This window comes from Anopheles ziemanni, chromosome 2 (assembly GCF_943734765.1).
Source record: "Anopheles ziemanni chromosome 2, idAnoZiCoDA_A2_x.2, whole genome shotgun sequence".
NCBI classification, from domain to species: Eukaryota; Metazoa; Arthropoda; class Insecta; order Diptera; family Culicidae; genus Anopheles; species Anopheles ziemanni.
The window spans coordinates 47,497,920-47,510,698 of NC_080705.1; the positions used below are offsets into that span (position 1 = coordinate 47,497,920).

At 39.3% G+C, this 12,779-nt stretch overlaps 1 protein-coding gene across 1 annotated transcript; it reads left to right on the plus strand.

Annotated features, from left to right (window-relative positions):
- Positions 1 to 6,410: 6,410 nt before the first annotated feature.
- LOC131281684 (probable arginine--tRNA ligase, cytoplasmic) lies at positions 6,411 to 8,748 on the plus strand. The gene is made up of 5 exons (XM_058311035.1): positions 6,411 to 6,590; positions 6,653 to 6,984; positions 7,071 to 8,133; positions 8,209 to 8,515; positions 8,589 to 8,748. The coding sequence occupies exons 1-5, from the start codon at positions 6,411 to 6,413 to the stop codon at positions 8,696 to 8,698; spliced, it is 1,992 nt and encodes a 663-aa protein (XP_058167018.1). The 3' UTR covers positions 8,699 to 8,748.
- The last annotated feature ends 4,031 nt before the right edge of the window (positions 8,749 to 12,779 follow it).

Below are 12,779 nucleotides of genomic sequence, written 5' to 3' on the forward strand. Positions count from 1 at the left end.
CATTTTAAATGGTTTTATACTGTTGACGCCTTCGTAATCTGTCAGTTGCACGAGCTGTCAAGAAACTTTCATTGCTGTGAAAGAAATTTACAGCCCGCCCAACTAACAATTGACAAGCATCTTTGGAACATTCTGTCTGTTCTTTAGAACGTTTTTCCACCTTCCAATAAACCGCTACATTAGGAACTGTAACCCAGCCGTTTGAGTTTTGACAACTCATGGAGGCGGCCATTTTTACCGACGGTCAAACCCGGTGAAAAAGTATAGTGATATGAAATAAAAAAAACGGTGAATTTAAAATAGTTTGTAGTTCCACTTGACGATCTTGCATCTCCCACTCTTTGGGATCAGCCGCTGTATTTCCACCGGTCTCGCTTGTCATTTAGTTGCAACTATTATTGTCCAACCTATTAGAGGGGAATATGGATCATTTGGTTCAAATCTTTTTATAACTAGTATTGTTACTTACTTGTGTTGGTGTTTGCTGCTTCTGAGGCTCGAACTGGTTGGGACAAGAAGAGGTATGTTGTTGTCGGCTCACCAAATCACATGAGCCACGCTCCGCTTCGACGATTGGTAGCTTAGTTGCCAATATCTATCAACAAACATTTTCAACAGGTGATGACCACAGTTATTCCTTGGCACAACGAAAAGCACCAGTCTGTAAAAGTAGCCGCAATATATCTGTATGTATCTGTATGCTGAAGCACTGCTTTTGCTTTGGTTCACTATATACTGCCACCAAACGATTAAATCTTTCTTTTTGATCTTGGTTTTGCAGGTGCGTCTTGTGGGTCAAAATTTGGTTGCTTGCTTTGGGTAATTCCGTGGAGATGAATGTCGGCGCATCACTTGGTGGAGCATCATTTTCATTGTGTGTTTCATTGATTTGGCTACTTTTCCAACCGAACGGTGCTTTTCATAATTCCATGGAAAGATTGTGAATTGAAAACTGAAAAGTGATTTGCTATTGGGTTTTTTTTAACTACACTATTGTGATTTCCATTTTGTTTATTGGTTTCTCTAGTGTTTATGTATACTAATCGATATTTCTTTTATGTGCAGAATTATTTTAAAGTCAAACTCTAATTAAAATGAATCGATGTCGTTAGGGAACGAAAAACCAATATTTTGTATTTATTGTGTATGTTGGATGCCCATATATGTTACATGTTTATATTATTCTTTCGATTGATTAGTCGTTTCTTAACTTACTCCACTAATGAATGAGATAAACGTATAAATAGATGTTGACCCTCCTCATCTACTTGAATGGCCGCAAGCTTGTATTTTATTTCCCTGGTATTGGTTCCACTCAGTGAGGTAAACAAACCTAGGCAAACATTTAGGCCAGTAGGTTCACATAGATTAACAAACGCCCTTCTAAACTAATGTGTGGGAATTCAAATTATATTCGCCTTCGGTAGTACACTTTAAACAACCATGTTTCTCATTGAAGTTTGTCACACCTGAAAACGGACGACACAAAGATGAGTAAAGTAACAATTAGAGAGAAAGAAAGTCTTACCTTTAATAAATGCTCGTGCCGCTGCATCAGCTATAATTGCACGAACTTTTATCTCATGTTGCACTTCGTTGATGATGGCTCCGTAATCAAAGTCGTTAAGCTCCTGCAGACATGTCTTAGGAACTCTTCGACCCTTAGCGGCTTTGACGAGCCGCTGAAGATTGCCACCGAGCCACTTCTGGTAGCTCATGGATGTTCATAACAATCGGCCAAAACGTGTCCAGGCCACGTCTGTGTAGTGGCAACCCATCGATACATAAATTTAGAGATATCGACATTTCACATTGCTAGAAATAAATAATAATTCAACATCACGATACGTGTTAGCGCATTCGACTAGTATTTCAATCATCTTACCTGAATCGTTTGGACAAACTACATGGGATGGCTTTGTGCCAATATCGACCACCATTCACTGCAATAATGTTCGCGACGGTCCTATTAGTTTTCAAAAGAGTACAACCGTTCTTCGGCAGCTGATTCTCTCGTAAAATATCTAACATCTTGTTCACAATCGAATTAAACAGATTTTGAACAACTGCCAAAAACCTTATACATTCCTCCAACGTCGTGTTGCCTTACTTCAAAGTACTTCCACCAAAGCTATCTACACTGCTCACGTTATCCGGTACACCATCGATTCTTGAGACTTCGTCTTGACCGTGATCGTCTCCAGAACGCGTTTCTTCTTCTGAGGTCTTCTTGGACAACTAGATCGAAGACGATCAAAGAATCGTCATTAATCTCTAGCTGACCCACACTGGTACTAGGAGCTTCTAAAATAAATAATCGTTTATTTAAATTTCGCATTCAAATATTGAGCAGCACAAGCACAAACACTTACGATCCATTCCACAAGAATGTTGGCTCTCCTGATCAAATCTTTTCCCATTCACTTTGTACAAATTACCTGAACGCTTAAGCTGCCCTAGAAAGTTGTTTTTGTATGCCATTTTTGATAAAATCAAAATTTCCGAAGTGCTGGAAGCTTGCAACGTTGCTTCTGATTTTGTTTACAAATTTGTGTGATACAGTGGAAAGGGAGAGGCACAGTGGGATTGCTTCCTTAGTCGTGCGCTCTCGCTCTCGCACATGGTATAAACATTGAATGTTCCAAAGATGACAGCTCGTGGTTACCTGGGCGGCTACGTTAAGTGAAATTTTAGTTGCGCAACTTAAATTGTTTGTTTATTTCGCGTTTAGACGTGCTAAGTTGGGTTTCACATGAGTGAAATGAGTGTTTGACAGTTGCTGTTAAGTGAAAGTTGCAATCATTTAAAACGCCTTTAAAATACATTTATAAAACCCAGTTTTGAGTCTCAGCTAGTTCACTTTGGATGCTTCAATAAGTAAGAATAGAATTTCTCGCAATATAAAGGGTGTCCCAGAAAGTATAAGCACGATTTCTAAATTACGTTTCTGGAAAACGGATGACGCCAAACAGTTGATTCTTCGGGTGTTTGATTGTTTACATTCAAACCTACTAGATAGTGCATCGAAACTATTTTTTCAATCGTTTCTGTTAAAATGCGAGGCATTTCCGTCAAAAAGCGCAAAAGCGTTCTGCACAAATGGTGTTCGACTCCTTATCGGTAGGTGTGAGTATCGGAGCCGTACGAACCGCCATCCAAAAGTTTCGGGAGGAGTACAGCTTCGAGGATACGCCGAAAAGTGGTCAAAAACCTGGTCCTATCGACCAACAGTTGAACCGGGAAAGAGCAAAAGCATTCAAGCAAAAATAGGAAAGTTCCATTCGCGATGTGGCTCAACAAATGGGTACATCAAAAAGTAACGTCCAATGAGACAAGGCAAGATTGAAATTAAAATCGTACAAAATCCAAAAGAAATCGAAACGGAGTGCAAATTAGGCTGCATGCATTAAACATCGGGCCCGGAAGCTGTACGACAAGCTGCTGTGTGGTCAACCCTCATGCATCAGTTCGACGAAGAGTCGACCAAGACCAGACCAATTGAGATATTTTGGGCGCTAACGAAGGCACACTTGAGAAAACATTTTAAAGCTGCGAAAAACATCGACAGTTTTCAAAAACACTGTAAAACCGTTCAAAAGTGTCGAAAACCGTGCTGAGCCATATCGGAGGCGACAGATCAAAAGTGCGGTCATTAGCATACGATTAAATTTTTAAAATTTTTGTTTTTCGCAAATAGTCCAGAACAGAACCCAAACACAATTTATGAAACAAAAATTCAGTTTCTGGAACAGGTTTTATTTTTTACCTAATTTTGAAATCGTGCTTATACTTTCTGGGACACCCTTTATACGGGAATTTGTGTTCCAGTTAGTTGATTAATCATAAAAAAATGTTGGAATTATTTTTCAATTGTAATTTTTATAAGTATTTTTGATTCGACCAATTTAGTTTGACATATTATTCCTAAGAAACTTTTGCAAACTAACTTGAAGTTCATTGAAAAATTTCAACATGGTTGTGCAGTTGTCAGTTGCAAGGCCTCCGGATAATCCGCCCCCCGGTTAATCCGACCCCAGATAATCGACGTCTAACTGTAATTGTAAATTTAAATCGAAATATAATTATAAATAGGTAGGAAATAATTCCACAAGATAGGTAATTAAAATTAGGATAATAAGGAGTATAATTTAGATAGGGTAAGATGATCAATTTATAGATAGATCCTGAAAAGGATAATATTGCGCATCACAAGCAAGCGGTCACCTTACTTTAATTACGTCGTGTCATTGGGCCTTTTGTGAAAGATTGATATAAAAGCGCGCTGCGTGCGAAGGAAGATGATTCGTAATAAACGGGTACAGCACGGACTACCATCGGATAAAATCCGTTCGAATCGAGTTGTCAAAGGTCACTCACGTTGAAAAGCGCGGGCAAATCTGACTGTCAAGTTTCACTCACCGCCTCTCAAATGTGTTCATTTTACCTGCCATTTTGAATATGAACGAAATGAACTCTTTTCGCAAATCCGTTCGTTCCCGTTTGTATGGGAAGAAATCCGCGAGGTTTTATGCCACGGATTCTCAGCGAATTCGTACATTTGAGGGTTCTTATTGAAAAAAAGAGAGTTAATTGCTTTTCTGAGGATCCTATTTGTAGTTTTTTTATGAATTTATCTTAATTTTGTATAATTATTGAAATGACTACTAAGAACTTCGTTTGAAAAGTAATAATCATCCACTTCATGGAAACACGAAGCTGGAGACTTCAAAGGTACCTTTGAACATACGATGTATAAACACACAGAGTTCATTTTTCACCGACCGTCGAACGGATATTTTCCGATCGTAGCCCGTGCTGAGTGCGATTATTTAAAGTGCCGGAATATCACAGTATAATTGCGTGCGAAAATTTCTGTACAACAAAGCAAGCTTGTACATCAGTTTGTGAATACAGATTATATTCTCCGTTGGTCATCAGAACTAAACGTACGTGTGTCACCAGTAGTAGCGGGAGAAGAACGACCAGAAGGTTTAGCAGGAGAAATATCCAATCCTTATTTCAGCTGACTCGGGCCTAGAAAGAAATGAAACATTAACCAAAATATAAAACTAGGAAAGATTTTCTAAACTCACCAGGAGCAGCGGGAGAAGAACGACCAGAAGGTTTAGCAGGAAGTAAAATCACTTTTTGATTCAGCTGACTCGGGCCTAGGAAGAAACGAAACATTAACCAAAATATAAAACTACGAAAGATTTTCTAAACTCACCAGGCGTAACGGAATTAGAAATATGCTGTAGAAAAAGCTGTTTTGGTGCCGTTGGACCTGTGAATGAAGCTTTTTTTGTTTGAAAACGCAACTAAAGCATTGTTATATTTAGGTTTACCTTCAATTATATCTTCCTCTGTGAGGACCAACTCTTTCAAAATCCGACGCTTCTTGGCCGGTCCTAAACATGTCATTCGATGCAATATCCATCGCTGGAAATTAAAAAAAATTAAAGACATGTTATGAAATTGCACTGGGTGAATTTTTTAAAACATATTTGCTCTATATATATAGGCATAGTATCATCTCCAGTTACAACGGCACCAACGGTTCAACGCAATTATCGTGCATCCCGATCTTCAACGATCACAACCCACCCGGGATCAAAACAGCACATCGGCCGTACACAAAGGTAATTGAATGGAAAAGTACTGACCTAACAAAACTGTCTCTCTCTCTCCCACAGAAATACGAAGCAAGAAAATCGGCAGCTCGCGAACACACGGAAGTATCAGAGACAATATCGTAGAAGAAACAGCACCTACTCGTTCACAGTTAACATACGACTGACTAACTGACTAAAAATCACAATTGCATATGAATATGCAGAAAACAACCCACCCGCTAGGCAGCTCGAAATATCGTTCTCAAAACGTCCTCCGCGCGAACAAACGTCCTCCATTTTTGTATGGGGATGAAACAAAAGGAGGACGTTTTTCGAGCAATCGTCCTCCTTGTCCTCCTCACCATACAAAACTGCTCGATGTTTGTGTCATGGAGGACGTTTTTGAGGACGATTTGCTCGAAATTGCCTAGCGGGCAGTTGACAGAAATTGACATTGTTGCTCTATATTCTATATTTATACACCTTGAACCGGGTGGAGTTCTGCTCCTGTCAGGCGACGTCGCGCTGTAGTGTGGACCCCGAGTTAGAATCGAATCAAATCAAATCCCAAACAAGTCAAATCTGATTCGAATCCCAATAGAATCAAATCTTTTGAATCCGTCAAGTTGTTATTCGAATCTTTGGAATCCGTATACGGATCAAATCTTCGGATCTTCTGAATCCCGATTCTGCCCACACTTCTGCCAACACTGACATTTTTCCCTCGGGAACAAAATTTCACGATTTGCAAGCCAAGCACCGGTATATTTTAAAAGAACATTTTCCTACAAAATCAGGATGACTGACTTCGATAACGCCACTAAAAGTATCAGAAAAATCGAGAAAGAAATTCTTCAACTGAAATCTGAAATAGCTGATACGCGTCAAGGGCTCGGTTTGGAATTACTCGATCCGGAACTAAAGAAAATAATGGAAGAAAACACGAGGCTGCGCCACCGCCTTGAAATCCTGCAATCGGTAAGATACGTGGCATCATGTTCTGTGAACACTTTTAATTAACGCCAATGATATCCACGCAGTCGGTAAAGCGCGAGCAGTCTTCTGCTAGTGGCAATGATCATGTCGTGTTTTCTATCCTCGGACAATTGCAACAACTCTTCGCCGAGGCCATCACTAAAGCTTACCCGGGAGTAACAGTGCCGGCAGTGATAACGATTTCTTCCTCTGCTAAGTTCGGCGATTATCAATGCAATAGTGCAATGCAAATAGTACAGCAACTAAAACAGCAATCGATTAAGGCTTCTCCGCGTGATGTTGCTGAAAAACTTATAACAGCGTTGGATCACTCGATAAATTTCATCGAAAAAGTTGAAGTAGCTGGTGCAGGTTATGTCAATGTATTCCTTTCCAGGTACGGTAGTGATCATAACAATCTATTCCTCACCATGTCTGATATTTGTATGTGTAGTTTAATTATACCTTTTTTTCGTTTTGCAGGACTCATGGAGAGAAATATGTTATGAACATTTTGAAAGAAGGTGTATTAGCACCACGTCAGGAGCGTAAGAAGGTGGTTGTAGATTTTTCATCGCCAAATGTGGCTAAAGAAATGCACGTTGGGCACCTCAGATCAACAATTATCGGTGACTCTATTTGCCGTTTCCTTGAGTTTCTGGGGCATGATGTGTTGCGCATCAATCACATTGGTGACTGGGGAACACAGTTTGGTATGTTGATTGCACATCTACAGGATCGCTTTCCGGATTTCCAATCTGTTTCCCCACCGATCAGTGACTTGCAAGCATTTTACAAGGAGTCGAAAGTTCGTTTTGATAGTGACGAGGCATTCAAGAAGCGTGCCTACGAGTGCGTGGTAAAACTACAGAGCGGAGAACCGAGCTACTTGAAAGCATGGAACCTAATATGCGATGTATCCCGTAAGGAGTTCCAGACCATTTACAATCGTCTGGATGTTAAGCTGATTGAGCGTGGAGAGTCCTTTTACCAGAGCCGTATGCAGCAAATCGTAGCCGAACTCAAATGTAGCGGATTCCTGGAGGAAGACGAAGGTCGCCTGATTATGTGGGGAGAAGATCGTAACGGCATTCCTCTAACGATCGTAAAATCGGACGGCGGATTTACGTACGACACGTCCGACATGGCCGCCATAAAGCAACGCTTACACGAAGAAAAGGCTGATTGGCTTATTTACGTAACTGATGCGGGACAGGCGACACATTTCCAGACTGTCTTCTCTTGCGCAAGACGATCGAACATATTAGATCAAACTAAGCATCGCGTAGATCACGTAGGATTTGGCGTAGTACTTGGAGAAGATGGTAAAAAATTTAAAACACGTTCAGGTGACACGGTAAAGTTGGCGGAGCTACTAGATGAAGGTCTAAAACGATCGATGGATAAACTGATCGAAAAAGAACGTAATCTGGTACTTTCTCCTGAAGAGATGCGTGCAGCCCAGGAATCCGTTGCGTACGGTTGTATAAAATATGCTGATCTATCACACAATCGTAATAACGAATACGTTTTTTCTTTCGACAAGGTAAGATATAACTGTCATGACAAATCCGGAATGATCGCTTATTTTGCTTGCATATTTCTTATTTTTCTATTGTAGATGCTGGAAGATAAAGGCAACACAGCCGTCTATTTACTTTACGCTTACACGCGTATCCGTTCAATAGCTAGAACTTGTGGAGGTGATTTTGCCAACAACATGCAAAAAGTAATCGAGAATACGAACATCACGCTGGAGCATGAAAAAGAATGGAAATTAACCAAGGTTTTACTTCGCTTTACCGATGTCATTCTCCTGATCACGAAAAATCTCTCGTTGCACCATCTGTGTGAATTTGTGTACGAAATTTGTACAACATTTAGCGAATTTTATGACAGTTGTTACTGCATCAAAAAAAATGCGAAAGGTAATATCGCGTTTTTACTTTTTCAATTCTCTTAACCTAACGTTTTCTTTTGTTTTTTTTTTTTTATTTGCAGGAGAGATAGTCGAAGTGAACGCATCAAGAGTACTACTGTGTGAGACAACAGCTAGAATTTTGGGAAAATGCTTCAACATTTTGGGTCTTAAACCAGTTCATAAAATATGAATGCTTTGCTAAAAGTGAGTAAGCATTGAGATCAAAAGCGAATTATAAAGTTATATAATTAGTTATAAAGCAAACAAATTGTCCGTTTGTTTAAACTGGTTGTTATGCAATTACAGTACAGTAGATATCCGACATACGCGGTTTTCAAAATTTGATAGTAGATTGGGTTTATAACATCGATGTAAATTACTGAGATGTACAACCACGCTAATAGGTATGTAAATTACACATTTTCATAACTTACGCTTTTTATTTCGTTTATTGCAATTTATTTCATCGAATACGTCTGCATTGCATTCATATTAACGGACAAAGTATTTTTTTAAATATTCTAAGATACATGTACACAAGAACGCGATCTCGTAATTCCAAGTATAACCCAATCTGCAAGGTTTGGCTAAAAAGACCGATTGCCTCAATTTACGATGCAGGGTTGAGGAGTTTGAATGGTTTTTACTGCACTTGGTTTCAGCTTGTGTCCGTATAGTTGTGTCAAGCGGGATTAAAGTGCATTTCGTGCAATTTTCAATCTGGTTTTGAAAGTTCTTATTTTTCTTCCTTGCATTGTATTTCTGTACCGTAGAAGCACCATACTTGGCGCGGGTCCAAACTTGGCGCACTTTCTAATATTTTCTTCGATATTAGACTATTTTCAAAACATTTGAGTCTAAAATATGCAGTAAAATATTTGTTTATGTTTGTACAATACATCCGCATCAAAACATGTTATTGATTTTTGTTATTGGATGTAAATTTAATTAAATGAAAAATTCCATCCTACAAGTGCTCCATTTTTTACCCGCGTTAGCGAAGCTGCTAAGGAGATGGTGAAACTGTTTCCAATCATTTATCCGCAAAGGAAAAATTATTAGGGATTTTTTTTTTATCAGAAACTGTTAAAAAGTAAGTATTTCCAATGAATCGTGGTTAGATTCGGCGCTTTTTGAGATTTTTAGGTATAATCCCAAATGAAGCCCCCCCGTCGCCGCATCGTCGTCATTTTTTCAACATGTGCGCCTGAAAGTATGCAATAGGTGGCACATCAATTCAGTTTGAATATTTTAACAGCTGAATTTCCGTTAGAAGCTGTAATGACTTGAACTAATCGGTTAAACTGAGCAAGATGGAGATCATAAACCAATGAGTTGGACTGAAGAAATGAGTTTGAAACGGCGGCGCGCCCGCAGCGAGCGCAGCGAGCGGACTGCGCTAGGTCTACCGAAAAAGGGAGTTTGTTATAAATTTGTGAAATAAGGGGGGCCCGTGGGCCCCCCTCATACCGCACCCCTAGGTTGATGGCGTAGCCGAATTTTCATACACTCATGTAAGTAATGCATGAGGGAGTTTATGTTGTACATCCTTTCCAGTATAATCATCATCTTTAATTTAATGAGAATTCAATTCAAACGGTTTACACAACGGCATTTGTTTCACCAATTGCATACCTTTAAGGTGCATCCGCTCACAAATGGTGTAGCCACAACAGCGATTTCGGCTGGGGGGGCTTCATTTGGGATTTTACCGATTTTTATACTAATTTTGAAGCATAAATATTTTGCGCCAAGTTTGGCTCACAGTGTTCCTAATTATGCACCGTGGAGAATATGACTGTTCGCACTGCTAGATATTTTTGAATCGAAGAAGGCTTTGATGAATGAGATTATAAAAGTTAACGATGAGATAGTTTTATTTTCACGAGAGAAGCCTAAGTCCGCTGCAAAAAAAGCTAAATTATTTTTTAAATTGCTGTTGAAAAGTGTTTCTATTGTTTTAAGTTGAATTTTGAATAAAGCTGTTGAATTCAATGTACTGCGTCCATTTTGTTTTGAGTGCGCCAAGTAAGGAACACATCGCGTCAAGTAAGGAACATTGCAAAAACAATGCGCCAAGTTAGGAACATGTGCCACACGAAAGGTTTCTGAAACTTGAAGAAATATTAATTTAAGAGTTTCTCACTTATTTTACTTGTATTCTATGGTAGTTAGGCAAAACGTAGTATGATTTGACCGAACATTGATTTGGTTATTCAACTTTTTATGCAGAATTTCCTTAACTGCGCCAAATATGGTACATCTACGGTAACAGCAAAACAGGCATGATACGGATCGTAAATATTTGGTTGTTTATTCCGTGCTGCCGACTATTGTAGCATCATAGATCAGAGTTTTTTAAAGCATTCAATCGGTACAATGATCGAAACGGGTAAAAATATTCATCACAGTGAAGAAAACAACAACTTGTAAGAAGATTTGGCAACAGCAGACGACACAGCTGAGGTAGAGGAAATGTTCGGATCATTGTTCGTAAGTTTAACTCAACGCAGTGATCCCACTTCCATCTTCAGACAAAATTGCTTGTATAACAATCTATGCTGTTTTTTGTTTAACATCAGGGGAATATTCGAAAGATCCGGGCGCGATTCCGAATACTGGTTTTTTTTTCGGACCTAACAACCTGACGGGCGCTACCCGTTTCACCACTGGTCGTTACCGCGAGCTTTGAGCCAGACCCGGCGGCGCAAAATGTGCCAGACCCGGCGGCGGCTGGTGTCATTGCTTTACCGCACGATGTTTTGTCGGACGACAGGTCCGCCAATTTTTCTGTAATTTTTTAAATTCTAAGACGATTAAATGAATTTTATTATTTTTCTTAGATGAAAGGCACAACTCCGAGTTTATAAAGTCCAACTTTGTTGACAGATAAAATCGGATGCGTCCATCCGATAAAATCAAAAGATTTTGATTTTATCGTGCGGAGAAATCGTGCGAACCTTGCAGCTGTCAAATCCCATACATTTTCGTCTGTCAAAAGATCGTGCGGTAAAGCACTGACACCAGCACCAGTAAAAGTGCACCGTTTAGAACAATTGCAAGGTGTACTGTTAGGGCTTCTGTTAAGAAGACCTATACGAAGGTTTCGCAAAGAGCTCTACAAAAGGCCTTTCCCTTTTATTTATTTTATTTTCAAGCCCGGTTGACAGAAATTGACATTTGAGGGTATTATGATCCAGTTCCGCGTTATTGCTCGAAAGTTTCCGCATATTTGCTCGAATAGCAACCTGGGTATTTATACAAGTATTTCAAGGTATATAAATATATAGTTTTTAACAAGTTTCGAGCACTTTGATTTTTAATCAATTTTCAAAACGATCGAGTTATTGGTGTGTTTTATACTATGGCTAAATGGCTAAATAAATCAAAGTGACTTGTCAAAACACAACGTTGATATGAAAAGTGCATCCTGAATTATCATGTTCTTGGTAAATACCTAGATCTATAGAACCCACATATGCTCCGGACACATACGGTCTATAGAGATCCATCGACCAGGAGGTGCTTGAAACTGCTCGACGATAAGGACGCGCGTCGTTTCGTATCCGCGCATCGTCTCGACACGCAGGTGGCGTCGTTTTGGATCGTCGAGTCGCCCAGCCATTTTTTCGCTTTTTTCAAAGTGTTGTTTACCTTTTGTATGGGCCAGCGTCGAGAAGTTTATCGTTTCCGCGCTCCGAATCGTAATACCCTCAATTGTTGCTGGTACTATGTACTTCCAGCAAGAGTCCCAGCAATCTGCCATGGAAAAACTTGCTGGTACTACATGACAGCTGCAAAAAATTTGAATTTTTGTCAACCGGGAGGTTTATACAACTCATAAAGATAAATACAAGAGTTTATTTTTACCACGATGATTTTATTACAAGTTTTTACCTGTACATACTTTTAGTGTTTTTGGGTCCCATTTTTTATCTGCAACTATTTCAAGATGCTTCGAAGAGTTTAACTTCGTACGGGATCAGTCTTCGGTCTGAGAGGAAATATCTCACCCATCCAGCTCTTCCTGGTCTGTTTGTTGTTATTTCTAATTGGCACTGCGGAAAAGAATGAATAAACAAATAGATACATGATTAGAAGAAGTTTAGGTTAACAAACAAATCGTTTTAAATGATTAATACGTACTTATAGTTTCCATAAGCTGAAGATGATATTTTGTACAGAGACGATGAAACTTCTTCGTCGATGCTGCAATGGACGTATTCCGTTCCAATTGTACACTTCCCAATAAACCTAAACTTTCCTTAACA